The sequence below is a fragment of the Cervus elaphus genome, unplaced genomic scaffold (assembly GCF_910594005.1).
Source record: "Cervus elaphus unplaced genomic scaffold, mCerEla1.1, whole genome shotgun sequence".
NCBI classification, from domain to species: Eukaryota; Metazoa; Chordata; class Mammalia; order Artiodactyla; family Cervidae; genus Cervus; species Cervus elaphus.
Genome location: NW_025316723.1, coordinates 109,072 through 135,079, shown reverse-complemented (window position 1 = coordinate 135,079; position 26,008 = coordinate 109,072). Strand labels below are relative to the sequence as shown.

The 26,008-nt window shown below is 53.8% G+C and overlaps 1 protein-coding gene, 1 long non-coding RNA gene and 1 other non-coding gene across 5 annotated transcripts in view; 2 read left to right on the top strand and 1 right to left on the bottom strand.

Annotated features, from left to right (window-relative positions):
• Nucleotides 1–300: 300 nt before the first annotated feature.
• On the bottom strand, nucleotides 301–23,201 carry LOC122691322. Of its 3 annotated transcripts, XR_006340392.1 has the most exons (5): nucleotides 23,135–23,201; nucleotides 22,551–22,636; nucleotides 20,775–20,844; nucleotides 777–928; nucleotides 301–546 (listed from the first exon to the last, which is right to left on the bottom strand). It is a non-coding gene; the product is annotated as an uncharacterized LOC122691322 (long non-coding RNA). The 3 variants fall into 3 exon arrangements; XR_006340393.1 differs by lacking the exons at nucleotides 22,551–22,636; nucleotides 23,135–23,201 and adding an exon at nucleotides 22,699–22,830; XR_006340391.1 differs by lacking the exon at nucleotides 23,135–23,201 and having other exon boundaries at nucleotides 22,551–22,725.
• TRNAE-UUC lies at nucleotides 6,252–6,324 on the top strand. The gene has a single exon. It is a non-coding gene; the product is annotated as a tRNA-Glu (tRNA).
• Nucleotides 22,910–26,008, top strand: part of LOC122691321 (proto-oncogene tyrosine-protein kinase receptor Ret-like) — a 49,608-nt gene continuing 46,509 nt past the window's right edge. The window contains 2 exon segments of the mRNA XM_043897938.1: nucleotides 22,910–23,146; nucleotides 23,412–23,570. Of these exon segments, the coding sequence (XP_043753873.1) occupies nucleotides 23,501–23,570 (70 nt within the window). The 5' untranslated portion in view covers nucleotides 22,910–23,146; nucleotides 23,412–23,500.

The following is a 26,008-nucleotide window of genomic DNA, read 5'->3' as shown; positions in this document are numbered from 1 at the left end:
GATCCTGGAGCCAGACTTTCTGAATTCACATCTTGGCTCACTGCTTACTAACTTGAGCAAGTTCCCTCAACCTCTCTGTGCCTTAGTTTTGACACCTGTAAAACGTTCCCCACGGGATTGTTGGAAGATCAGATGAGCCAATATGCTAACTGCTTAGGATAGTTGTTGGCATGTAATGAATACTCAGAAATGTTATTTGTATTGTTATCATTCTTGGTGGTTACAGCGAACACACCCCTATCTCAAAATGTAGTGGGAATGCAGGTAGGGTTTCACTGTCACCTGTGATGCTGGCTGATACTTTGTCATAGTGGTGTGCATTAGCCAGCAGTGCTTTCAGCTGCAGAAATTCCAAACACAACAGCTTAGACAAATAAAGCTTGGTTTTACCTCAGATTACAAGAGGCCTGTGAGTTGACAGCTGCTGGCCTAGGTTCAACAGCTCAGCCATGTCAAGCCCTGTCTCCATAAGGACTTTGCCTCTTTTTCATGTGTTCTGCCTCAGTGTTACAACATGACTGCCACAACTCCTGGTGTCATATCCACCTGCAAGGCAGGAAAAAGGGAAATGGAGAGAAAATTAGAAATACCAGCCACCTATGGCTCTTTAATCAAGAAAACAAGTCTGCCCAGAACCCCCCAGCTGACTGCCAATTATATCTCATTTACTAGAACTGTATTATTTGACCACACTTAGTTCAAGACAGGCTGGGAATTTAATTAGCTTTCCAGCCGCAATTAGTGCAGATCATAAGGGAAAGGAAGGTAAGAATGACCTTGCCGAGTCTGCCACTATTTTCTTTATCCCATGAAAGGAATATCCGTGACCATGTTCAGTGAATCAGGAGTGGGTAGTGAAGTTCACCAAACGTTTTCTCAGCAGCAGAACCCTCTTCCGCTCTTGGGTTCCATCTAAATAGAGGCCCACCTGTTGTGAAACAAGAGGCAAATATTGAGCCATGGGGACCACCTGGGAGCCCACATTTTCTTGAGACAGCAAAGCTGAGAACCATGCAGACCAGGATCCGAGGCTTCCAAAGAACTCCTTTCCAACTTTCAAACCCAGACATCCTTCTGCCAGAAATGGCCATCACTACCAGCCTCAGGCCGGTGAGGAAGCCAGAAGCAATCGGGTTGCTGAACCAAGCCCTTGGCAGCAAAGGCATCTCTGCTCATTTCCTCCCGGACTTGTTAACCTGTTTTCCATCTTCCGGGCTCTCAGGAGCACTGGGCAGGCCAGCTGGAGAGTAGGCGACTCCCATGTGTGACTGCCCTAGTTTTCCTTCATGTCCTCTGAGCAGGCCAGGCTGATGCTATCTAGTTCCTGAGACCCTGCAGTGAACTCAGCCCTCAGATACCGCCTCTTGATAACAGTTTCACCTTTTCCATCTCTTTTAACAAATACCAACTCCTGGCCAAAGCCCAAACTCCTGGCTGAAGACCAACTGCTGGCTGACAGCTCCTTGCTCCTTCCCAGAAGCAAACCTGGTCTGAGACGGCCTGGAGGGTGGGGCAGGGAGAAGCAGGCCAGGTGCCCAGGACTCCCTGCCTGCCCCAGGCAGCTCAGTGCCTTCTCTGGGCCCTGGTTCCCCACAGCAAAAGGAGTATATTAGATGCTTCCTGGGGTTGCTGCTCTCTGCATGCCTTCTGCAGGCTCCCCTGGCTCACCCATCATGGCACCTGGACTCTGCCGCTGTGCCAGCCACAGATTCTGTGACCAGCCACGGGCCACCTTCAGCAAAAGGGTCCTTGCCATGGTCCCAGGCCTCAGCGGAAAGGCAGCTCGTTATTTCTGAGTCTGTGGAAAGTGCACTTTGAACACATTTGCATCAATGCAGGACACAATATCTCCCCCAGGAGGCCAGAAAAGAAGGAAAATTCAATTTGTCAAGACATCCAGCCCTCGCATCCTGCTCTTCCTACCTGCTTTCTTGGCCCCTGAGAGGCAGCAAATCCTCTTGGGCCCAGACAAAGAGGAAGGGAAGCAGATGCTGTTTCAGACGGCATTTTTCCTCAGTTCAGTGGTAGGTTTATACTTTCACAGATACGATTTTGCACCACCCTCCCACCCATCACACAGAGCAACACTTCGACTTTCCAGGGCACTCTCCCCACCCCCCACCACTGGTGCCACCTGAGTCCCTCTCCCAGAAGGACACAAGGTCCCTCCCTGCCCACCTCCTGCTCCTGCTCTACAGCCTGTGAGGTGGTGTTCCCAGGCACGCCATTTGTCTGATGGAGAAACAGGCTTGGGAAGTCCAGCCCCACAGCGGGTGTCTGACCGGGGCTGGTCTTGCAGCCTGGCACACTCGGCATCCCCTGGCTGCACCCTCAGCTCAGACCCATGCCCCCTGAGTCTCTGTCCTTCCCCTCACTGGCACCTTGGAGCTCACTCAAAACGTCTTGGGTTGGTCTCTCCTCCCCTCTGTGAAGCTTATCAGCCCTTTTCTTTTTTTTCCCCAGCTTCTCACAAACCACATGAGACAAGGCTATAGATACAACATGAGATTAAAGGCTGAACCTCATCCAGGTCAGGAAATTCCGAAGGCAGTTGCCCAGTTTATCTCCAGCCCTGCTGATACCCCCAGGGTAACTAGTCTGCTAGTGAGGTGGGGGGCCGGGGGCAGGCATGAACTGCAGGGGCACCCGGGTCCTTGGAATTTCCCGAGGACCAGATGCCCTGACTCCCCACCAGCTCCCAGGGCTGTTGCCCTCTCCCTGTCTTGGGCCTGGTTCCCACTCCCTCCCTTGATGTTGTGTCCTGAGTGTGTCCCTCTGCAGACACACTGTGTCTGTTCCCACCAGATCCAAATATGCTTACTTCCTCGTCCTTCAGACAGGCCTCTGTTGGACTCACTCTACACTGACCGTCCCAGTTGCTAAGTCAGTGCTCAGCCTCAACTCTCGGTAACCCAGCACTTTGGTCCCATGCTGTCCTTGGCTGGACTACAAACTCCCTGCCTCACTCCCACCCCTTGGTCCTCTCCTCACCTACCCCCACGCTCACTCCTGTCCTGTGGCCTTAAATACTGTACACACTGCCTGACCCAACTGCCTGCTCAGCCCTCCGCCTCAAGGTCGGACAGGCATCTTGGGCCTGTGAACCCCAACCGCCAGGTTTCCCCAAACCTGCCCCCTACACCCCACCCCTTAGATGTAGGAACTCTTCCCTCACACCCTACGTCTATTATTATGGTCACCTTTCATGTAAACTGGGGACCTGACACCTCTGGCCATCTCCCTGCTACCCTCCACCTTCCCTTAAACCTATCACCCACCTGGACCCTGTTGAAATGTGCATTTGCTCAAAGTCTTAAAATCCCCCTTTGCCCAAGTTCAGGGTCAAAAAAAAAATGCTAGCGTGACATCCTTCCATCCATCTTTTTCCTGCCCCTGCCTCTTGCCCCTCTCACTCTATTCCAGCCACCCTTGTAACTGCCATCCAAAATCCAACTCTGCCCCTGGAATCCCAAGGCTCAGTCTCCCCCTTCTTCAAGTCTTCTCAAATAATTCCTTCCCTCCTATCCTATTTTAAACTGCATCACCTCCCTGGCACTCTCTATTCCCCTTTGTGTGAGTTAGCTATTGCTGAGTAACAAGTTAGCCCAAAACGTAGAAGCTTAAAGACAGTATTTGCATGTTTATCTTACAGTTTCTATGGGTCAGGAATATGGGTGTGGTCTTGTTATTCCTCTGGGTCTCTCATAACTTCAGGCAAGCTAGGTTGGGGTCCTTTCAGGGCTGGGTCTGCATAAGGCTGTCTTATGAGGCTGTGGGCAGTAATTGTCTCTTCCCAGGCTGCCCTCAGTCCCTGGCACATGGGCCCTCCTGTGCTGCTCAAAACATCAATGTGAGCAAGGGGAAAGGGAGGGCGTGCCAGTGAGACAGACTCACAGACGTTTGTTTGTTTTTTAATTAAGTAATTTGGCTGTGCCAAATCTTTAGTTGCAGCATGTGGGATCTAGTTCCAAAATCAGGGATTGAACCTGAGCCCCTTGCATTGGGAGTGCAGAGTCTTGGCCACTGGACTGCCAGGGAAGTCCCCTCACAGGCATTTGTAACCTAGTCTTGGTAGTGCCAGCCCATCACTCTGCCTTTCCTAGTCATTAAAAGAAAGTCCCAGGTCCAGTTCAAACTTGGAGGGAGGGAGCTGCACAAGAGTGTGAGAACTCAGAGGTGTGAAGACCTGAAGCCCTGTCTGAAACTGGCAGTCATACGGTTTCTGCTGGTTTGGCTTTCTCATATCCTTCCTTCCCATCTGACGTACTCTCCTGTTCATTATCTGTCTCCTTGAATGCCCTGCAAGCTCTTTGAAGGCCAAGCTTTTCTGGGTTGTTGAAGGCTGTGTCCACACTGTTGCAGCACATAGCCAGCATTGAATAGATCCTTATTGGGTTGGTGCTTCAGGAAGTTCCTGACAATACAGAATAATAACAGCCCTCCACTCTCAGTGACTGTCCTTAAATTTTCCCAAAGTCAGCCAGTGACAGGCACTGAAGGCTGATTTCTGTAAGGGTGAAAGAGGCTAGGGTGTGGGACCCCAGGGCTGGAGTGTGTTGACTACCATGGCCATGGCCAAGGAATGACAGTCCCTATGCCCTCCCTGAGACTCAGTCTCACCCTTGTGAAATGACACTCAGTCGCAGAGCCTGATCTCAGTTTCAAGAGCTCTTTAAAGGAGTGAGGCTAATTCATTCTTTGACATATGGATTTTCAAATATTTTAAAAATTCAAAAATCATAATTTGGTAAAAAATATTTTTGGGTGACAATTTAGGATTATCTACCAAAGCTTTAAATGCACACACTCCTTGATCCAGCAAGTGCAGAGCCTGTAATTGTTGATTTTTCACTATATTCACACATAAATGCAAAGATGGGTGTACAAAGATGTGCAATGAAACTTTGTTTATTGTAGCAAAAGAATAAGAATGATAAATGTCCTCAAGTGAGGGGCCAGATAATTAAACCTGAGCATGTCCACCTGTGGAATAGCACACAGCTATTGGGAAGGCCCAGGAACCCACATGTCCTGATGTGGATGCAACATCATCTCATTTACTGAGTTATCAACAGCTATTTGAGCATCTACTATGTTCCAAGTATTATTCTAGGCACTAGGGACACAAAAGAGCAAACTCCCTGTTCTTGGAAGCTTACATTCATGTAAACCCATACATGCACGTGCAAAGCACACCAACAAATATAACCATGCAAACATAACAGGATTCTAAAGAAAGCCCAGTGGAGCAGGGAGAGCATGGGAGACTGCTTCTTAGAGCATGGCCACTGAGGAACATCTGAGCCAACATCTGGGCAAAGTGAAGGAGAGGTCAAGGGCAAGCATCTCCCAGATAGAAGGGACAGCCAGTGCAGAGTCCCCAGTACCAACAGGCTTGCTATATTTAAAGAAGAGCAGTCGTGGGGTGGGCGGGGCACTTCCCAAGTGGCTCAGTGGTAAAGACTCCGTCTGCCAATGCAGGAAACAAGGGATACAAGGGCTCTATCCCTAAGAGGCGACGAGCCCCTGGAGGAGGAAATGGCAACCAACTCAAGAATTCTGGCCTGAAGAATCCCCATGAACAAAGGAGCCTGGTGGGCTGCAGTCCATGGGGTCGCAAAGAGTTGGACACGACTGAGCAATTGAGCACACACCTACAACAGGCTGGAGAAGCCCAAGTGGAGTGAGAAGGAGGAGAAGAGGGAGGGGAGGAGGAGGCAGGGGGAGGCTGAGGTCAGGGAGGTGGGGTGAGCAGAGGTTGGTGGGTGAGCATCAGATGGGTGACAGCCACCCATCTGAGCTGGCTGTGGACTACTTACCCTTCAGGATGCAGGCTCAGGGGCAGGTGATCTGGTGCAGCTGCTGAGATTCCACCCTGGTGGGGTTGGGACCTCAGCTGCCTGCTCCATGCAACGGGCTGAGTTTTTCCCCAGCACCCCTCTGGGACTGTGGGAAGGGGATGAAACAATGGTGGGAGCCTGAGAAGGAGGCCACTGTGACAGCCTGGAGAGGACAGCAGCTTGGACCAACGCAGACGGATGAGATTCTGAGTATGTTCTGGAGACCCAGCAGAACATGCCGTTGGGTCAGATTCAAGGTATGAAAGAGAGAAGGGAATCACTTGTAACTCTTTGGTCTTTGTCCTGAGAAACTGAGTGAATATGAACCCTTTTACTAAGATGGGAATAAGTGAAGGACAAGCAAGATTTGGGGATGGGAAAAGTGGAAATTAAGAGTTTGTTTTTGGGAATTCCCTGGTAGTCTAGTGGTTAAGACACCATACTTTCAATGCTGAGGTCACTGGTTCAATCCCAGTTTGGGGAACTAAGATCCTGCAAACCACATGACACAGCCACAAAAAAAAAAAAAAAAAGTTTACTTTTGATGCATTAAACCTGAGATGCCCTCTGGGGGCCATGCAGAGAGTCCATGGAGGGCAGGCAGCTTAGTGAGTGGACTTCAGTGGGGAGGAGAGGCTGGGAATAGATGGGGGATGGAGGAGAGTGTTGGGGGTGGGGTGGACTGGGTTTCAAGCTGGGTCTGGATGCGGTCACTGAGGAGTCAGTGTGGGCTAAACTGACGGCCCAGGTTGGGGATCTTTTGTGAACACATCCATGTTTAGTAATGGAGACAAGGAAGGCACACAGATGAAGAAGAGGAGGAGGTGTATCCAGGAAGCCAAGTGAGGAGAGGCCTGGGGATGGGGGCGGAGGAGGGGGTGCGGGTGTGCAGGCAGGTGGAGGAGCAGTCCAGTGCTGCCAGGAGCTGAGTGTACGTGGACAGCAGAGGGTCACTTCTGGCCCATTGGGTGGAGGTCCTTCAGCTTTCAGGCTTAGACAAAGCCAGAGTCAGGGCAGGGCGGGGCCCACAGGGGTTGCAGGGGGCTGCAGGGACCACAGGGGCCAGAAAAGGAGGTGGTTACAAAGATAACACCTGTCAAGAGAGCCGAGGGAATTCCCTGGCAGTCCAGTGGTTCAAACTCCATGCTTCTACTGCAGGAGATACAGGTTCGATCTCTGGTTGGAGAACAAAGATCCTGCGAGCAATGAGGCCCCTCCTCCCCCCAGAAAAAGAGCCAAGGAATAAGGGATAGGCACAAGGTCTTGGAGTTTGGGTTTGAAGATGAGGAGCATTCCAGCATGTTCTGACAGGGAGTGATCCAGGAAGCCTGAGAAGTGGGTTCAAGCTGCAGCAAGACGATGCACAAGGCTCAGGAGCTGTGACTGAGTGGGTGGTGCAGACGGACTGGAAAAGGCTGAGTAGGTCCTTCTAAGAGATCTGGAGGCCCAGGGAGGTGGCTGTGAGGGCTGCGGAGGCACAGAAGACAGGGAGCGAGCAACCAGGGTGGCTGAGACCACTGTTGTGGAGAGAGGGTCCTGAACACAGACAGCTTCCCTCACCTCCTCCAGCCAGGCGAGGACTCGGGGGAGGCAGAAAACTGGGCCACCCAAGGTCGAGCTTTGCCGGGTGAATAGGAACATTTGGGGGGCAGTGTTGGGAAGAGGAAGAGAGATGTCCGTGGATTGTCCTTATCACACTCAGTTCCCAGAGCCCTCGCCCATACCCTGCTCTGTTTCACCCCCACCCTGGGGCAGGCACCACTTTGAACCCTTTCTGCACTGATGACAGGGGGTTTGCAGCTGAGGAAGGGCTCAGTAATTGGACAGAATCTCTGGGAGGGGCCATGGGGATTAGTGACAAGGAGAGAAATGCGGGGGTCAGACCAGGAGTGGAAGAGGCTCCAAGGAGCCCAGGACCCTCACTTTCTGAGGACTCAAGTGCTCCCTTTTCTTCCATTGACCTTGGAGATGGCTGCAGTCCCTTCTGAGTCTCAGATCCAATAGTTTGATCCAGAATTTGGAGGGAACTCCAACCAGGGGTAGGAACACACCCACCCCAGCCCTCTGGGGTCCTCATAGCAGCCCTGCCTAGCATCACAGCCACAGCCCACTCTGCCCCGTCTCAGAGACCCTGAGGTCCATGTCTTCCTTGACCTGTTCTGAGAATGAGCAGGAGGCCACAGGACCCTGTGTGTGCCCAGCACTGTGCTAGGCCTCATGGGGAAAGCAAGGGAAGGAGGAGAGGGTGTGCCCCTGGCATCCAGCACTCCTGAAGCTGAGCCCTTTGCTGCCTGTCGCTGCCAGGTGAGTGTCACCTGTGAACAGGTGCACAGGCCTCAGGTGGTGGTGCACACTCACCCATACCAGGCAGTGGAAGACCAGGGCATGGGCCTGGGTGCTGGGTGCAGACAGCTGTCTTTGCAGCCTGGCCAGCTCCTCCCTTGTGTTGGGGTCCAGGGGAGCCCAGCTCAGGGTTGTTTTGTCTCACACAGGTGTCACAAATGTAGAGTGCAAGCTTGAGCCTGCAACCTCCACTCTATGATTTGGCTGGGAGGAGCTGAGCACCCAGGGTCCCCCTCAGGTAGGTGGGAGGAAGCAGCCATGGTACAGGCCACCGGTCCCCCCCATGTGCCCTCGATCCAAGCATCTGCCCTGGCAGCATCATCTCATGCCGGCTGTTTTTCCTAATGGAATCACAGCTTGCCAGACAAAGCAACAACATTCATAAAATGCCCCAGGCATAACAAATCTTCCCTTTGAATGGGTCATTTGCTGAAGGAGATGCCACTGATGACTCATTCCATAGATCAGAGAGTCCTGGCATTACAGACAGCTGAAGCTGAGGAGTCTTGAGAGAGGATTATTGCTGGTCTTTGTGCCGATGGGCCTACGGAGCCAAAGGGGACACAGGTGTGGCCTGTTCAGTGTTAGCTCAGACTCACTTCAGGAGCAGTAGGGAGGCATTTTTGGACTCTGTCCCTAACTCCTGATGGTGGACCACATTGGGAACCTGCCCCCTTGACCCAGACTCCCCAGTGTGACCTCTGGACCAGGATGTCGCAGGCTGCAAATGACCACAGCAATATTTCTGTCCTGCCGGCTCTTCCAGAATCCTGCCACCACCACCCCCATCCAGAGATGGATTCTGTTTCCCCTCTCCTAGAAATTGGGCTGGACTTTGTGACTGCTATGATAAATAGAATGTGACGGAGGGATGCAGGGGGACTTTGGAGACAAGGATACAGAAGGTGATACGACTTTGACCGCCGTATTCTAAGGAAGCCCAGCTCCTACAGGGCTGTATGTCTGTGCCCTGGTGGACAGTTCCAGTGAAGGCAGAGGGTCTGGGCTAGCAACCAGCACCACACACAGTCATGTGAGGAAGTCCATGTGATTCTACATGACACAAGTCATGTGATTCCAGTCCTGCTGTGAGCCACCCTAAGCTAAGCGGAGTGCAGCAGAGACAAGATATGCCTGCTGAGGACTGCCCATGTTATAGACTCGTGAGCAAAAGAAATAACGGTGTTGTTTTAAGACAGTTTGGGGATGGCTTGTTATTGAGTAATAGACAGTGAGAATGCTGCCCTTGATGATCTCTTGGACTTCCCTGAATTTCTCTGACCCAGGGATGCAGCACCTGCTCTGTGGATGACCGACTGAGAATATGGGTGGACACAGAGTTCCTTGTCCTGGGGGAGCTCTAGTACATTTGGGTCAGTGAGAGCTACTCCAGAGGGTCTGCCATATGTGGGAGAGGAAGTGTCTCATTCCTGGAAGTGGTTTCTATTTATATTTTTTTTAAGATTTTTTGATGTGGACCATTTAAAAAGTCTTTACTGAATTTGTTACAGCATTGAAAGTGGAAGTGTTAATCACTCAGTTGTGTCTGACTCTTTGCGACCCCATGGTGTAGCCTGCCAGGCTCCTCTGTCCATGGAATTCTCCAGGCAAGAATACTGGGGTGGGTTGCCGTTTCCTTCTACAGGGGATCTTCCCAACCCAGGGATCAAACCCAGGTCTCCTGCACTGCAGGCAAGTCCTTTACTGTCTGGAGCCACCACGAAAGTTCATATTTACAACATTGCTTCTGTTTTATTTACTTATTTTGCTTCAAGGCATGTGGGAATCTTAACTCCCCGACCAGGGAGCAAACCCACACTCCTTACATTGGAAGGTGAATTTGTAACCACTGGACAACCAGGGAAGTCCCTGGGGGTTTCTGTTTAATGGGAAATGTCTTCTTGGTAGCAAAATGTTTGGTATTAGTTTTGATATTTGGTCATTTTCCCAAAGGTTGTGAGGTCTGTGAATCCCTCCTGTGATCTTAGAGCTGTGGCCTGCAGAGAAATTGCTTTTTTTAAGCCTCCACTGAAACCCAGTAGTGACAGAGCTGCTGTGAGAGCAAAAATGCACTAAGCAGTGTGAGTCAACAGGGTGTCAAACAATACACTGAAATTCCCTGGAATAAGTTTCACCAAATGGGGGTCTGTGATTTTGTTTAGAATTCATATTGTGTGATTACGCCTACAGCAGTAATGCCCACAAAGTCCTTTTCACTAGAACAACACTGACCTGTTTTTATGTGAAGGGACAAGCAAGCACTCAGTAGCCCATTGCTTCCATCTCTTTGGCTGGATGGAGGTGCCCTGTATGGGTCACCATGGGGTTCCTGATCAAGGTCACTGCCATCAGTGTGGACAGAAAACATCACTAAGACAGCGGGAAATGTGGGCTATAGTGTCCTCATCCATTTCACACTTCAGTGGCCCACACACATATCCAGCAATTCTCTGCCCTCTATCCCAGCAACCTGGGAACCCACATCCCAGGAGGGCCTCAGCTCCTGGAATGCACTGAGCAGACTTCCCCATCAGCATCCTCTCCTGAGTCTCTGACCGTTGATAAATACACCCCAGTTTGTGAATTCATAATGAAAACTAAAAGCATACAAATAATTGGAACTGGAGAAGGAAATGGCAACCCACTCCGGTATGATTGCCTGGAAAATCCCATGGACAGAACAGCCTGCAAGCTACTGTCCATGGGGTCACAAAGGGTCAGACACGACTAGTGACTAAACAACAGCAAAATCTGAAACACCAAAAGCACCCCCCCAAAAAAAGTAAAATTAATAGTGCTCTATGTTCATTACCAGGACCTTCTTTCCAGTCTGCATCAGTTTCCGGTGACTGCATGGCTTGTTATTATCTCACGGTTCTGGAGTCGGAAGTCTGAAATCATGGCTGGTTCCTTTGAGGGCTGTGATGGGAGGATCTTTCGACGGGCTCTCTCCTCAGCTTATGTCTCTTCACCTCACCTTCCCTCTGGGCCTGACTCTGTCCAAATTCCTTCTTTTTATAAGGACACCAGTGATATTGGATTGGGGCCCACCCCAGTGACCTCATTTTAACCTGATTACATCTGTAAAGACCCTGTTTCTGAATCAGATCACATTCTAAGCTAACAGAGTCAGGACTCTAATATATGGATCTGGGGGGACACCATTCAACTCCTGATACAATGAAAATCGTATTTGAGTTTATGTTTCTCCCTTTAGTAGGACTGAGGATGACTGCACAGTAGCCTAGACCAGCATCAGGGTGATTTGGCAGGCAGAGGGCAGAGGGCACTGCCCTCAGGCCAGGAGGCCAGCTTTACCCTGTGGCCTTGGCCAGTCTCAGTGGAACCTCAGTCTTTCTGTGATAAGGCTTAGACCGAGTGGTCCCTTTGGGCCTTTCTGTCCCTGAGATTGCTCAGGGTCACTTGTCCCTGGCTTTAGTTCACATGAGGCATGGAGGCCTGTGCTGGGCCCACTCAGTGTGGGTGTGAACAGAAGTGTGGCGGACACCGGGGCACTCAGCCAGGCTGCTCAGGGTGGATGTGCTAAGGAGACACCAGTAGGCCTCCCGGGGAAGGGCCAGGTTCTTGTGGGATCAAGAACAAGGAACCCTAGTTTCTCTTTCCCGCAGACTTTCCTCACTGCCAGCCCTACAGGAATTTCCCTTGAGGGCTGGATGGTCAGAGAAGAAGATGACACTCCTGAAGGGCAATGACTAGGCTTAATGCTAGAGCAGAGGGCTGGGCAGTGCATGATGAGAGGCTGGTGCCCCTTCCCCCAACAGCTGCTGCAACTCCAGAGTAGAGAGTGTGGCTGAGGGACCATGGGAGGCTTGGCAGGGAGGGGCTGAGGAGTAAGTAAACACTTTGTCTTCCTTGCTTTCGCCTCTTCCGGGGCCTCAACATCAAGGGCCAGATGACAGGATATTCCTCTGCCCCCCACTCCACCCCCCAGGGGCAGCCTGGCTGGCCCTGACACCGGCTGGTCCAACCCACTGCCCAGCCCCCGCCAAGTGTGGCTGGTGCACACTGGGGCAAAACTGAGCAGGCATAGCCCTCACCGTGGAGGAGTGGGGATGATGCACATCTCACCTAGCACAGCAGGGAAGCCAGCCCTGTAGCTGCAGTGAGGCCCATCTGTTTCCGGGCACGAGCCCCAGCCTGGAGCTCCCTCAGGGAAGCACCCCAGGAATGCCCAACAAGGGCTTAAATCCAACAGCAGATCCTAAGTCTGGGACAGTGGGAATAAATAGTTGCTTAGGCAAGTTTCACCCTAAACCAAGACTTGGGGACAGTAATTCTTGCAGAGCAAAGATGGCTGTGTGATTGCTTACTGTCAGGAGGTTTGCCCAGGCTTCCAGGGTTGGGGTGCGGGTCCCACTGCTCTGGTCTTGGCAGCACCTGGCTCAGCCTGCCCTGCCCTCCTCTCCCTAGGCCGCCTCCTGTAGGCCTGGAGGAGCTGGGCATAGGGGTGAGGACCAGTGGGACCATGGCCCAGGCTTCCAGAAACACATGGGCCACGGGTCTGGAGCTCACCAGTGAGGCAGAGGAAGGGGAAGAAAGGACAGACAGCTCAAGTGGGTTGTTGCTCCTAGCAGCCTGCAGGGCTGCCCTGTGCCCCCTCAGTTCCCCTCCCCAGCCCTGCAGGCAAGCATGGCCGGGTGGCCCCATTTCTCACCCCTATCGATTATGCTGGCAGAGCCCTGCAGCACAGGATGTAAATCATCATCCTTGGGGTATTTAACCCAGGGAGGGTTAGCTGGAGGTGGCATCCCTTATAAATCCTGCATCTGATATTTTTATATTAATTCCTAGAGTAGCCAGATTACTTTTTATTCCACTGACTATTTATTCCACTGACTTCTTCATTGACTAGGAGACATTTCTGAACAGTGCGTATCTTGTGGAGCATCAGTCATTTAGTGGGGTGCTTCCTCTGGTTGCAAGTTTTTTCATTAATGTAAAAGGAATGAAAATTCCTTTGCTTCAAAGACTCGGTCTTTGGAAATAACAATGCACAGGCCAGCCAGAGTCACTGCTGCCAGCACCACCACTGCCATGTATATGCGCTGTCTGGAGGGGCCTGTGAGCCTCTGACTAAGGGGCAGAGTCCCCTGGCATCCTCTCTTTCCTCTTTTTCCCCAGTCCCCCTTGGCCATGCACAGGACCTGAATTAGCCTCTGTCAAGGGACCATGGCTTGGCAGAGACCAGGTCCCCGAGAGCCAAACACGTGGTCATCAGGATGATGGCAATAACCGTCTTGCTCTGAGGACCCAGTTGAAGACATGGGTGTTAGGGGAAGAAAGCTGTCTGCAAATACAGGTGTGTCCCTGCAGAGGAATGGAGCAGGCATGTTCTGGGTGATGGTGACAGCCCACTTGCTTTGCAGATGAGAGAATCATGTTTGCTGGAGACTCTCTGAAGCTCCACCCCATGCAAGAGTTGGATGGCAGTAGAATCCAGCCAAAACAAAGAGATGACCACCCTTTACCTGCACAGTGAGTGTGCTGGATCACCCAGTGGACTCAGTCGGGTCTGAGTCTCCCATGAGGGACCCAGCTGAAAAAAACGGGTGTTAGGAGGAGACAGCTGTCTGCAAACACAGGTGGGTCCCTGAAGAGGAGCAGAGAAGGTGAGTTCTGGGTGGGCTCCCAGCAAAGCCAGGGCCATGGGCATCAGCCAGGGGCAGATGGAGGCTGCAGAAAGGGAGGAGACACAGAGGAGGGGAGGCTCACTGGGAACAGGGCGTGCGAGCAGCAGAGTGAAGCAGGCACCTTCCATTTTGAGATCCTCACCTGTGTCTCTCCCATTGCACCATGCTCTGGGCAGCTGATCCCCACCCAGTGGGCCGGGTACCAGCGGCATCAGCAGCCCCAGGGATCTAGTCCCGAGGACAATGTGTCACCCTACCCCCACACCCAGAGTTAGAACCTGGGGGGCAGGCTCACAGTGTGTTTGACCAGCCTTGCACTAGAATTTGGAAACCAACAGTGAAGTGAGGGCAAGAAGCCCAGAGAAGGAACAGCTGGGTTTGCACCTCAGCAATCTGCCTGGAAAATGGGGCACTGCTCCCACCCAGGCGGGTGTTGTGACCCTGAATGAGTTAGAAGCTCCAGTCCAGGGCTGCCCCCATGTAGGTTCTCCACAGCCATGAGCCATTCCCACTGTGCTCACTCAAGGCCGGCCTCCTCTTCTAGGAGAGATGATTCAGGCCTCAGAGCTTTGCCTCCCAGGGAAACCTCACTCAGCTTTTCTTCCAGGGGTCAGACATGCATAATTCAACCTTTAGGATTTTGAGATTGCTGATAAATTACAGATACAAATGGGTAACCAGGCAAAGCCCCTCTGCAGCCTGGGTATCCACCTGGGAAATAAAACAGAGGTCACTCCCTCCTGCCCCCCACCATAGGCAAGGTCGCAGGAGCCCCCAAAGACGAAGGCTGCTTGCATTTGTGGGCAGCTGCTTCCAAGACAACCGTGAAGAAAACAAAAAAAGGTTGTGAATGGTGTTAGAGAATCAGCTGTATCCAAGCGTCTGGATCCTGTAAGGAAACAATTATGAGGCAGGAGCGAAGCTTTAGAAGATCATAGGTGCTTCATCCAAACTCTTCTCTTCCATCCCTGAGGTGGACTCCTGATGAGGGTCTGGGCAAGTCCCAGGAGCGAAGGAGGTAAGCTCGGGGCCCCGGGGCGGGGGTAGGGAGGAGAGCAGGCACCCAGGTGCCTGCTCAGTCCCGGCCTCTCTGCATCAGTCTCCCTGTTCATTCATTGCCTGACACAGCCATGGATGAAATGACTAGGACAGGGAGTGATCTGGCCATTTAGATAAATACATCTTGTAGACCAGCCATCAGGTTCCTGTGGGTAGGAGGGGGTGGGGGTTGGGGAGGGGAAGGAGAGTTGCTGTGAGTGAGGAGGATGCTTCTAAGCTTCTGAATCAGCTTTCCACGAGACCCCAGGGATCTGGGGCAAAGAGAGGGTCTGAGACAGGCCTCTGAGGGCCATTGCTAGGGGGTGGGAGATGGAGGGGCGGAGTGGGAGGGCAGAATTATCCACAGACGTGGAAAAGCCGAGGTTCAGTTTCTCAGTTACAGCAGTTTCTCAGTTATAGGAGTGGTTGAAAATGTGGTTCCGGGTGTCCTCAGAAGTCACCTAAGGGAAACGAGGGGCCCTCCCTGAAATCAGTGTGGAGTCTTGGTGTATTGATTGATTAGAACCTTTCTCCTGCCCCCGGGAGATGTCCTGTGTGGAGAACAGCACAGACACAGTGGTCCCTTCTCTCCCATCCCCCACCACCTGAGTGCTCATCTCACAGCTGTACTAGGAGGTGGACTGCTGTGCCCACAAAGTTCACATGGGCTTCCTTTCAGTTCCATCCATGTGGTTTCCGTGAGCCAGGTCCTAGGCCTTCCTGTGTGCCCCCAGCCCACCCACACCCACGTGTGGTGGAAAGACAAGCCCAAGTTCTGCCTGGCTCAGCCAGGGGGCCTCCCTGTGTGTCTGAGTCACAGCACAGACAATCTGTGGTGAGTTCTTCCATGGTAGCCTCATTCAAGGACAGGTTACAATTCGCAGAGGTTGCAACTGCATCCACCCCTCACAATGCAGCCCCTGTCTTGGGGGGCAGGGCAAGGGCTGAGCAGCACACACAGGGTAGTAGAAGCAGCCCCACCAGTGGCTACTTGGTGTCCGGGCTGGAGCTGGGCAGAGAGCAGCCGCAGGGCTCCCTGGAGGTCCTGGGACAGAGCCCGGGATGGGCAGGTAGGGGCCTGTCTCTAAGCCAGAAGGGAGAAGCTTCCAGACATGATTGCATCTGACCTTCTCCTCATGTCTCCTTTCTCTGGCGTAGGGCCTGCAGTGAGCCCAGCTCCTTCGTATTCCTGGGCTTCAGCGTGGGGGAACTTTGTAAAGTTTCCAACCCACAGAAAATTGCCAACCTCTGTAGGCTTGAGGGGGACCCACGATCTCCACACAGAGCCCTTCTCATTCCTGTGGACCTCTGTGGAGAGAGGAATTGGGGGTGGGGAGTGGGAGAGCTGCTCTGAGTGAGGAGGGTGCTTCTATGCTTCTAAATCAGCTTCCTGAGAGACCCTCACCCCCAACCCTGCTGGCCTGGAGCACTGAGGTCTTCAGAACCTTCCAGAACCTTCCTCAGTTGAGCAATCCCAGCCCAGGGCCAATCCCCAGGGAACCTGGAGAAAGAGAAGCTCCCCTTGTTGAGGATCCCTGTATCCTTCTGTTTAAAGGGCCAGAGGGAGGAGAAGGATTCTGAGCTTTTAAGAGAAGGTCTCTCAACAAAACACTTCCTGATGCTCATCTGACACTAAAAACCTATTCAAGTCATAAACTTCTCCTGTGGAACACGTCTCAAGAATGTATTTATCTAAAGGGCATCTGTGTTTGGTCTCAAACTCAAATGCTCCAAATGTCAGGCCCTGAATGATTTATTTGGGGCCTCCTGTTCCCTCCCTGTGAATTGTCTTCCGGCTCCAGCCCTGCTCCTGTCACCCTTTCCACTGATGTTTACAGACTCAACAGGCTTCTGTTCACACCAAGGAGGCAGCCCAGAGGGAGTTGGGGGCAGAGGGGTGTGAGTGTGCACCGGTAAGGACTGATGCTGTCACAGCAGATGGCCCTGCCCTACCTCCTGCCTCCTGAATGCACCTTGTGCCTCTGCCCAGGCTGTCTTCTTAGCTTCCAGGGCCATTCCTCACAGCAGGTCATCCAACTAGCACCCTGAGTCCTCATCATGTCCCCATGGAGAGGGCCGGGAGATAAATCCAGCACAGTTAAACCAGGAAGCAGGACTTCCCTGGCTGTGCAGTGGTTAAGACTCCATGCTCCCGATGTAGGGGATATGGGTTTGATCCCTAGTTGGGGAACTAAGCTCGCACATGCTGCAGGGCATGGCCAAAACAACAACAAAAACAAAAACAAAACAGGAAGCACACTGCGTGTGTGTGTGTGTGTGTGCTCAGTTGCTTCAGTCGGGTACAACTCTTTGCGACCCCATGGACTGTAGCCTGCCAGTCTGCTCTGTCTGTGAGATTCTCCAGGCAAGGTTGCTGGGGTGGGTTGCCATATCCTCCTCCAAAGATCTTCCCAACCCAGGGATCAAACCCACGTCTCCTGCGACTGCTGCAACGCAGGCAGATTCTTTACCACTGAGCCACCAGGGAAACCCAGGAAGCATACTGGGTTCCCTTCAAATTGTTTAGATGGAGCATCTGAGTATTGGCTAGGGAGAGTGGTATCTTGGAGCCCAGACTTCTGAGTGACAATTAAGAGTTGAACAACAGAGGGGGCCAGAGGCAGGCAGGAAGACAGAAGGAACAGCCAGTGGAGGTCAGTGGCCACAGAACACGTAGGGAGTCTGAGACCATTGGAGGCAGGGTGGCTCGGGAGCAGAGGGAGGTAGGCCCTGGAGAGGGGCTAGATGCTGAGCTCCCAGCCCCAGCAAGCAAGCCCTTGGGTCTCAGGCTGCTGCACAGAGTCCCCTGACAGCCCTTCATCACAACATATTAACATGCATGAGCTCATCAGCCCCTTTCCAAAGAGGCCCCTGAGAACAGGGCCCTCCAACGCCCACTCTGCCTACAGGAGGCAGGGGTTTCAGTAGATGTGGTCAGGCTTGGTGCTGGGTCTGCAGGGGAACAGAAGATTCCCCAGGACGAGAGAGAGTGTGCCCAGGGGGAACCCCAGCAAGACTGCTGCTGTTGAGGGTGGGGGTGGGGGCTCTGGCACTTTCAATCCACCAGGAAACAGAGTGGAAGCTGCTGGATCAGACAGCCCACTGGGACTCAGCAGGCTCTGGTTTCTCTGCTCTCCCCACAGCGGGGGAGGTTTGGGCTAGGAGCCTGCCCAGCCCCCCAGGAGCCCCAGGGTAAAGCCGGGAAGGTGTTTCTTAGAGCATCAATGCCCAATAAGTACATAGCCATGTATGACTACTTAATTTTACATTATTGTAAATTCAGTTCCTGAGTCGCACCATCCATATCTCAAGTGCTCCACAGCCACACTTGGCTAGTGGCCCTCACATTGGATGGAACAGAGGAGGAAGTTACCACCATCACAGAACATTCTGTGGACAGCACTGGGGATGAAGGCCAGGCTGGCCAGCTTCTCAGCAAACAGGGGTGCTGAGGGGTGCCCACCTGGGCTGGGTGAGGTGTCTACAGCAGAGCTGGGAGCTACCTCCCAACCATGCACCTAGGTTCAGATAGCCACCTTTAGGGAGGTGTTAGAGAGGAAGCAATGGTGGCACCCTAGATCTACCCGAGACAGCACTCCCCACCTCCCCTGGCCACCTGGGGCTGCTGCCATCACTGAACAAGGTCTTTAGGAGCACTTCCTGGATTGGGGTGGGGAGAACGGGGGTCAGTCAGTGCCCTGCTGCTCGCGGGCTTGTCTGTAAGCACAGGTGGCTGGGGGAGCCACACAGGTTATGCCCTCCCACAGGCAGGTGGCCAGCCCCCCTCCCCCTCCTTTCCAGGGATGGCGGCACCCCCACACACACACTGCCTCAGCACCCGCAGGCCTGAGATGGATGTAGAAGCAGCACACCGTGCCTGGAGCTGCACCCACCCCATCCTGGGCAAGGAGGCCTCAGAAGCCATTACAGGACATTAAGTCAATGGACTTCCTATTTGTCAGCACACCAAGAACACAGCAGACATTTTCCACTCCTAAAGATTGCCTGGGTCAGAGCATTCACTCTGCCAATCCTGCAGGCTGTAACCCTCTCAGAGACCAGAACTGCACCTTCTAGAGGGGTGAGGTGAGGCTGCCAAGGAGGTGCTTCATGGGGAGACAAAGACCCCTTATCCCTGCTGGGGCAACAGAGGAAACCCCAAGGCCCACCCTGTCACTTCCCCCACTCCCTGTGGGCAGCACCATCCCCAGAGCTCTGTCTTCTTTGCCCAAAGTCAACTCCCCGGGACATCCGCCCTGACAGACACCCTGCCCCATGCCCCTCCCCATCTGGGGTCACTTGTGAATGCTCTGTGTGTCTGTACCTTATGTGTTGGTGATTGTCCTTGAGAAGCACCCCAAAGGAAGGGTCTTGGCTTAGCTCACTGTAGTTTGAAAAGGGTGCTGGGAAAATAGTGCCCAGCAAGTATTTATTAAATAGATGAACTTTTCAAGAAGAGTAAATGGTAAATGTGCAGATCAGGTGAAATACAGACTCGGATGTGAATTTTTGAGCAAAAACAAGGCTCAACTTCATGCTTGTTGATCATTTTAGGTTACATGACCAGGGAGGGACATTCAAGGCCCCTCCTTGTAGACCCTGGCTAAGCAACCCTGCCACAAGGCAGACCTCCCTGGCTTTGTGATTCTGCCCACCTGAACATGACAGGTAGCATATGCTACCTGTCACCAGTTTTGTTTTGTTTTTCCACTGTGGGCCACAGAACAAATCGAGAGGCATCATCCATCTTACCTGAAGGTTTTGTCATTTCAGTCTGGAAACTGGAGAATTCATAAATAGGTTTTGTGATGGTAAAGGTAAGCTTAATTTTTCATTCACCTCTAGCTAATAACTGATGGAGAGGTTCGCCTTTGCTTCTAGAAGCAAAAGGGAAAAGAAAAGGCTTCCCAGTGACAGGATAATTTGTCAGAAAGTTATGAATGAGCACAAGCAGGACTGTATAGGAAGTGTGTATTGAATGATATGACATACTGGCTTCTAATTGCTGCTGCCTTTCTGATCAATAATACATGTTTTCAAAAAACCTTCTGTTTGCATTTACACAATGGGCTGTAACTACTGCAAAGGATCCATTAAGACCTATTTTAAAAAGTGCATTCGTAAAAACTTGTCTAAATCTGCATTACAAGGCAGATTATGAAACTGCCCTGGGAGATGTTTTTTCTAAAGAGCATTCAGGTCATACCTGTTGGACTGGCCAATTCGAGCTCCCTGTTACTGCTATGGCTTGCTTGTAAGCTAGGTCAGTCCTTCTCTTTGGTGTCCTTGAGGCAAGAGGCAGGCACTGCCAGGCCTGAGGCCCCATTAGGTTCCAGTGGTCTCCAGCCAGTGGTACCCTTGGGCTGGGGACTTGATGTGAGCAAAGCCCCCAAAGCCTGGGTGAGGTATGAGCAGAAATCAACCCACCACTCCCGAATGTGTAATTACATGCTCAGATAAGTGCTGCGGTGGCAAAGAGGACTCTGGGGTTCTAGGGCTCTCTCTCCTTCCACTGAGAAAGCTGTAGGTCCTGTGGGGAGGGCTGGAGACAGGCATTGGCTCCTGCAGGCTGGTATCATTGGCTGCCAGCCCCATGCAGGTGTGACTTGTTACCTGTGCAGGTGGGAAGCCAGAGCTGGGGCAGCAGACAGCCCGTTTTAGGGGTCACCTGTGTTCTGTGCTACCTGAGCTAGGTCCACCGACCACTCTTGCCTCAGCTCAGCTTCCACAGCTGACGGGAACCAGTGATAACAAGGACAGCTCCTGCCCATTGCCTCGGATTCACCTGTCCTCAGGCACCTAAAGGGAGAGAGCTCTGCTTTCCTGAGGCCCAGAGATGTTGCAAACATGCTGAGGTCACACAGACCAGAGAGAGATGGCTTCGATACAACTCAGAGCCTACCTGCAACCTTCACACCAGGTCACTGCCCCCAGCCTAACATCCAGACAGCACCTTGGACTTTAGAGGACCCCTGGAAGAAGAGCCAAAAAAAAAAAAAAAGCTCATTTTCTAGACAACCAGAAACAGTGCTGATTCTGTCAAAGCTTCATTTGGGTTCAGCCTCACAGCACTGCCAGGTAGTTACTGTATTATTACTCCCATGTTCTAGTACATGATGAAGACCCCAAGGCCCCAGTGATGCAGCTAGCCTGGTTCTTGTGCTGTGGGGAGGAATGGAGAAGAGATTCTTCCAGAGAAGAGGGAGGGAAGCAGGCGAGGGAGGAAAAGGAAGAACAGAGGAAGGAAGGGAAAAGAGCAAGGTGGGGCCAGAAATTCAGAGGAGAAAAACAACTCCATTGGGGTGGCCCATGGAAGGGTGACTGGGGCAAAGAGTTGATGTCAGGCCTCCTGGTGGAGATGGGCCTTGTCTGGGACTCATGGGGGTCTCATAGATATGCAGGACCCAAGGCCAGAAAGCCCAACGCTTCACCTCTGCCCTCTCCTAGATGATTATCTGGTCAGGTCTCTGGGCATACACATGGGGGCGAGTGTACATCCGTGTCCTGCACATGACACAGGTATATGCTCATGCATACATGTGTACATACACAGACGGGGATAAAACTACACATAGGAGGCTCCCTGGACTTTTTTCTAAGAAGAAGGCAATACCCCCACCATAGTCTTAGATGTCCTCTCAAGACCCCCAAGGGTGGTGGTGGGGAAGGAGTGGAAGGGCCTGAGGGGATCAGGCAGGAGCACAGTGTCCAATGGGCCCTTGAGGTGGTCACCCAGAGCACGACTGGACATCCGGCCTGACCAGTGTCAGCCAAGGCTTGGCTGGGGCAGTTCCACAAGGGTGGGGCCAGTTGGAAAGAATGCACCAGGCCACCCCCCTTCATTCTGCATCCTCCTGTCACAGAAGTCTGTGTGTAACAAAGAAGTCTCTCTTGGGATCTCCCTTCCTAACTCAGGTCCCTTCGCTGTGCACAGGCCTGAGCAGCTCAGCCTTGGTGGTTACTATTAGCACCAGAGGTAGCTCGCCCACACCCAGGGGAATCCCCCACAGCCAACTCCAGCCCCAGATGTCCAAGAGCCTGAAGCCCTGGGAGGGTGAGGCAGGCAACATAAGGTCTGGTGGCCGCAGGGTGGCTCTCCTGAGCTGATAGCACTGTGCCCTGGCCTTCTGCCAACAGGCTGGCTTGGACATCTCAGGGGGCAGAGCCCCCAGCCAGCCTGTCTCGGCAGCTCCTCCTCCTCATGGCGAGTGACTTCACTTTGACTTCATATCTGCAGTGATGTGCACAGCTCTTACTCAGCTCTGAGCTCAGCCAGGCAGGAGGGCGCAGCTCTGTGCACAGCAGGAAGAAAAGACCCTGAAATAGGGGCACCTCAGGCCTAGGGACCTGGGATCCTCCCACCCCAAGCTCCCAAGTGCATCCCATTCCTCTGTGCCCTGGTGGGGGCCAGACCTCAAAAGGCAGCTGGGAGGTGGGAGGAGAACAGTGGACTTTTCCCACAGGAGCCTAGTACTCACCTCCCCCCTCACCCCAGGACCTCCCATGTTAGGGACCCAGAGTCTTCCCTCTTTAGTATCAGATGTGTTTATAGGCATCATTTCTTGGTGCAAAAATTAAATTCTTTTGGGCTCCAGTTCCTTCTTGTTACTTGCTCTGCTACCCTGTCAGCCCCACATCCTAAGAACTCTAATGTGTGGTGGGGGGGAAAGGGTATTACCCTCCAAGCATTCCGTTAACGCTGGCTCCAGGTCTCTTTGAAAGGTGTGCCCGGTCAGATCCCTGTTTTCATTGGCTGGACCAGTCCTAAAGAGGGGTTCACAAACTAACGCTAGGACACCCCCAGAGGGACTACAGAAGCCACTCACCAGGCGCACCCCTGGAGTGCACAGAAGGCGCCGGCTCAGGGTCCCTCGCGGGGGCTCTTCCCCTCCTCCCACCTTCGGCCGCCAGAGAGGCCGCGCACCCACCGCACCTCCCCCCTCCGCGAAATGGCGGAGGATGCGCCCGTGCCCGGAGCCTGGAGGCGGGGCACCTGCCTGGTCTTCAGGTCCCTTCCGGCTCACTCCCAGCCAGTCCGCCCAGAATCCGCATCCCCGCCTGGTTTCCCTGCCCTCTCTGGGCGGCAGGGAAGGTCGAAGCGCAGAGACAGCGAGAGGGCGCACAGGCTGAGGAAGAGTGACTGTGCGTGCGGAGGTGCACGGCTTGGGGCTGCGGCTGCCAGGCCGGTACCCGGACCCCGCACCTCGCCCCTACTCGTGCCCCGCCCGGCCTGCACCCCGCGTCCGGCTCTGGTCTACTAACCCTCGCCCTGGGGTAAGCGCACCAGGGATCGCCTGGGGAGGTACCCGGCGCCCCGCCTTTACTTCCGCACCCTGGCCCCGCCCCCCCGCCACTCCGCCCCCCCCCCACCACGCCGCCCTCACTGCCCCGCCCCGCCCCTGCTCTCGCCTCGTGCGCAGCCCGCGCCCTCCCCTCCTCAGTCATGTGCTCCGAGCCCCGAGCACAGCTGCGGAGAGTGCCGTGGAGCCCGCGCCCCGACGCTCGGTGCCCGCAGTGTTCACTGCGTCCTCCGCTCCAGGACGGGCGGTGCTGAGCGCCGCACCCCGCTGCTGAGCCCCCCAGCCCAAGGAAGCGTCCCTCTCGCCGCAGCCGCAGCGTGCATCGGCGATGGCGAAGGCGACGGCCAGCGCCGTGGGGCTGAGGTTGCTGCTTCTGCTGCTGCCCCTGCTCGGGGAAGGTGAGTTCTGTCGAGGACTGGTGCCCGCAGCGGCCGGGGTGAAGTTGGAGCCGTGCGGTGGAGTGGACGCGTTTGAAAATGCCTTTCTGTTCACGGCGGGCAGCGGGCCAGGCAGTTACTGGCCACTTGGGCTCCACTGGGAGTGGGGTGGTGTGGCGGGCAGCGCGCCTCGGGCCCCAGGCTGGGTGGGTCTCGGCCGGAGCCGGACACGGGCCAGGCGCCTGTGCCCAGGGCCCGAGTCGCAGCCACGCTCGCCTGCCTGGTTGCGCCTCGGGCCACAGCAGCGTCTCGGGGCGAACCAAGCGGATCTTGTTGGCGTTTTGGTGCAGGTAGGGGAGGACGGGTAAGGTAGCCCTAAAAAGCCTGCCACTGGGGCAGGAGGAGTTGTGTTTCTGTAAACGATTGCTCCATTTTGGTTTCCTTGTCACACTCCACGTCGGTGCGTTTCTCCTCCAGCTCTGATATCCTCTCTCAGGTGAGAGCGGAGGGGATCTGATCTTTTTAAAACGGTTGCTTTTCCTTGTGAGTTTTTGCCACCCTACTTCTTAAAAATCCCCCAAGCCTGTGGTTTTTAGGGAGGCTGCCCTCGAGGGCCCGCTCAGGCTGGCCCAGCGCCACCGGCCCTGGCTCCAGTCCCACCCACTTCTTTAGAGTCCCCTGTTGCTGCCCCACAGGGGTACCTGAAGGTGCAGCCTTTGGCACCGTTTGACGGTTCGGGGCCAACATGCACCAAGCGCTTTTACCATCCTGGAGTGGAGTAGGGCTGTGTGTTGTCAGCATCAGTGCTGGGAGGATTCGAAGTGGCTTTGCAGAGGCTGGTCACTGCCCCCACCTCCAAAACTCTCAACAGATGAATGAACCCCAAGGCTGTGGAATCTGCTTCTTACCCCCTGCCCCCTGTGGCCACGAATTTTAGTTTCTCTCAAATTGTCCCTGATTTCTTTTTCTTAAATACTTATGTGTATGTACTAAATTTCCCTCTGAGAGTAGCCCCCACCACCCTTCCCCACCTTTCCCTTCAGCCTTTGGGAATACAAGAGGCAGTGAGTGGTTCCCTGCTTCTGGCCCTGGGTCCTGCACAGACGGTGGGTTCACAGGCCTGCCCAAGGTTTCATTTGTATGACTGGATCCTAAACTCAAGAGTCAGATACTTACACTAGGATGGGCCCCCAGCCCATCACAGGAAAGGCAGGGGAGAAATCCTTCCCATGCCCCGGGGAAGAATGGGGGAAGCATTGGGAGTCTGGGGTCAGGGTGCTGTGAGGCGGAAACAGACAGAAGAAGGATGAAGACTCCGCAGAAGTAAACACAGACAAGGCCTTCAGAAGATCTCTTGTAACTCTGCGTTGCAACTTTGTAGTAATGGGCGGGTGATCAGGTGAGAGGCCGAAGCCAGGGTGGACTTGGTGGCCTCAGAACCTAGAAGAGGACTTCCCATGCCTCTCCTGTGCTTAGCCAAGGTGTCCAGCTGAGGCTAGGAGGACTGGACTGGGAGCGGGGCTGCTAGCATGGACCTGTGACACTTGGTAGGAATGCAAGTGGCTTTTTCACAGCCTGGACTTAAGGAGTTGGGTGGTGGGAGAAAGGCCCTCCAATCCAGGGAAAGCAGGTCTCCTGCCCCACCCACTCTTCCAACAGGATGAGTAAGAAACTGATTGACGACACTGAGAGTGGAGAGGTGGCCCCGCGGTACTCAGGAGGAGACAGCTGGGCGTTTGGAGAGGCCTGCGGGCACACTACTCAGAGTGGCAGTTCTGGAGCTCTCTCAGTGTGGCGCTCCAGACTGCCGCAAGTGAGCCAGGGCCACTGCTCCGGGACTCACCCAGGCTGGGAGTAGCCCGGCCTCAGGGCGGCCCCTTGTGGATGCAGCCCTTCAGTGGCCGTGCCTCTTACCTGGGGTATGGGCTGGGTCTCTAGGGGATGAAAGCCCTCCCTGCTGGCCTAGACCTACCTCCCCCAGACCGGAAGCTCTCTTCTGTGCTGGATGACTAATGAGAGGCAGGGTAGGGAGGCAACCAGATGGAGCGGCAGTGGCCTGGACCCCAGTGTTGGGGAAGGAAAGCACTGCCTCAGGGCTGGCAGGGATGGGCTAGAGGGCTCAGGGGTGCTCAGACCAAGGTCATAGGACATCACCAGACCCCTAGTGTGTGCCCCTCTCCATGTGTACACACTCTCATTGTGTAAGAATTCACACGCCTTCAGAAAAAGGCGCCATCCCAGACACAGACTCCCAGAGTAGGGCAGTACTCCTCACCCACACTCTGGTATCTGTGTGAGGGCACACATGGGCACACACACACACTCTTGAATCCATGCTCACACACTCTCATGCTCACTCTTGGTGATCACCGAGACACCACTGCCCTTTCTCAAGGATATGTGATCATGAGGCCTGTGGACACACTCACACCCATGCTCGGCCCCTCACACTACACCCT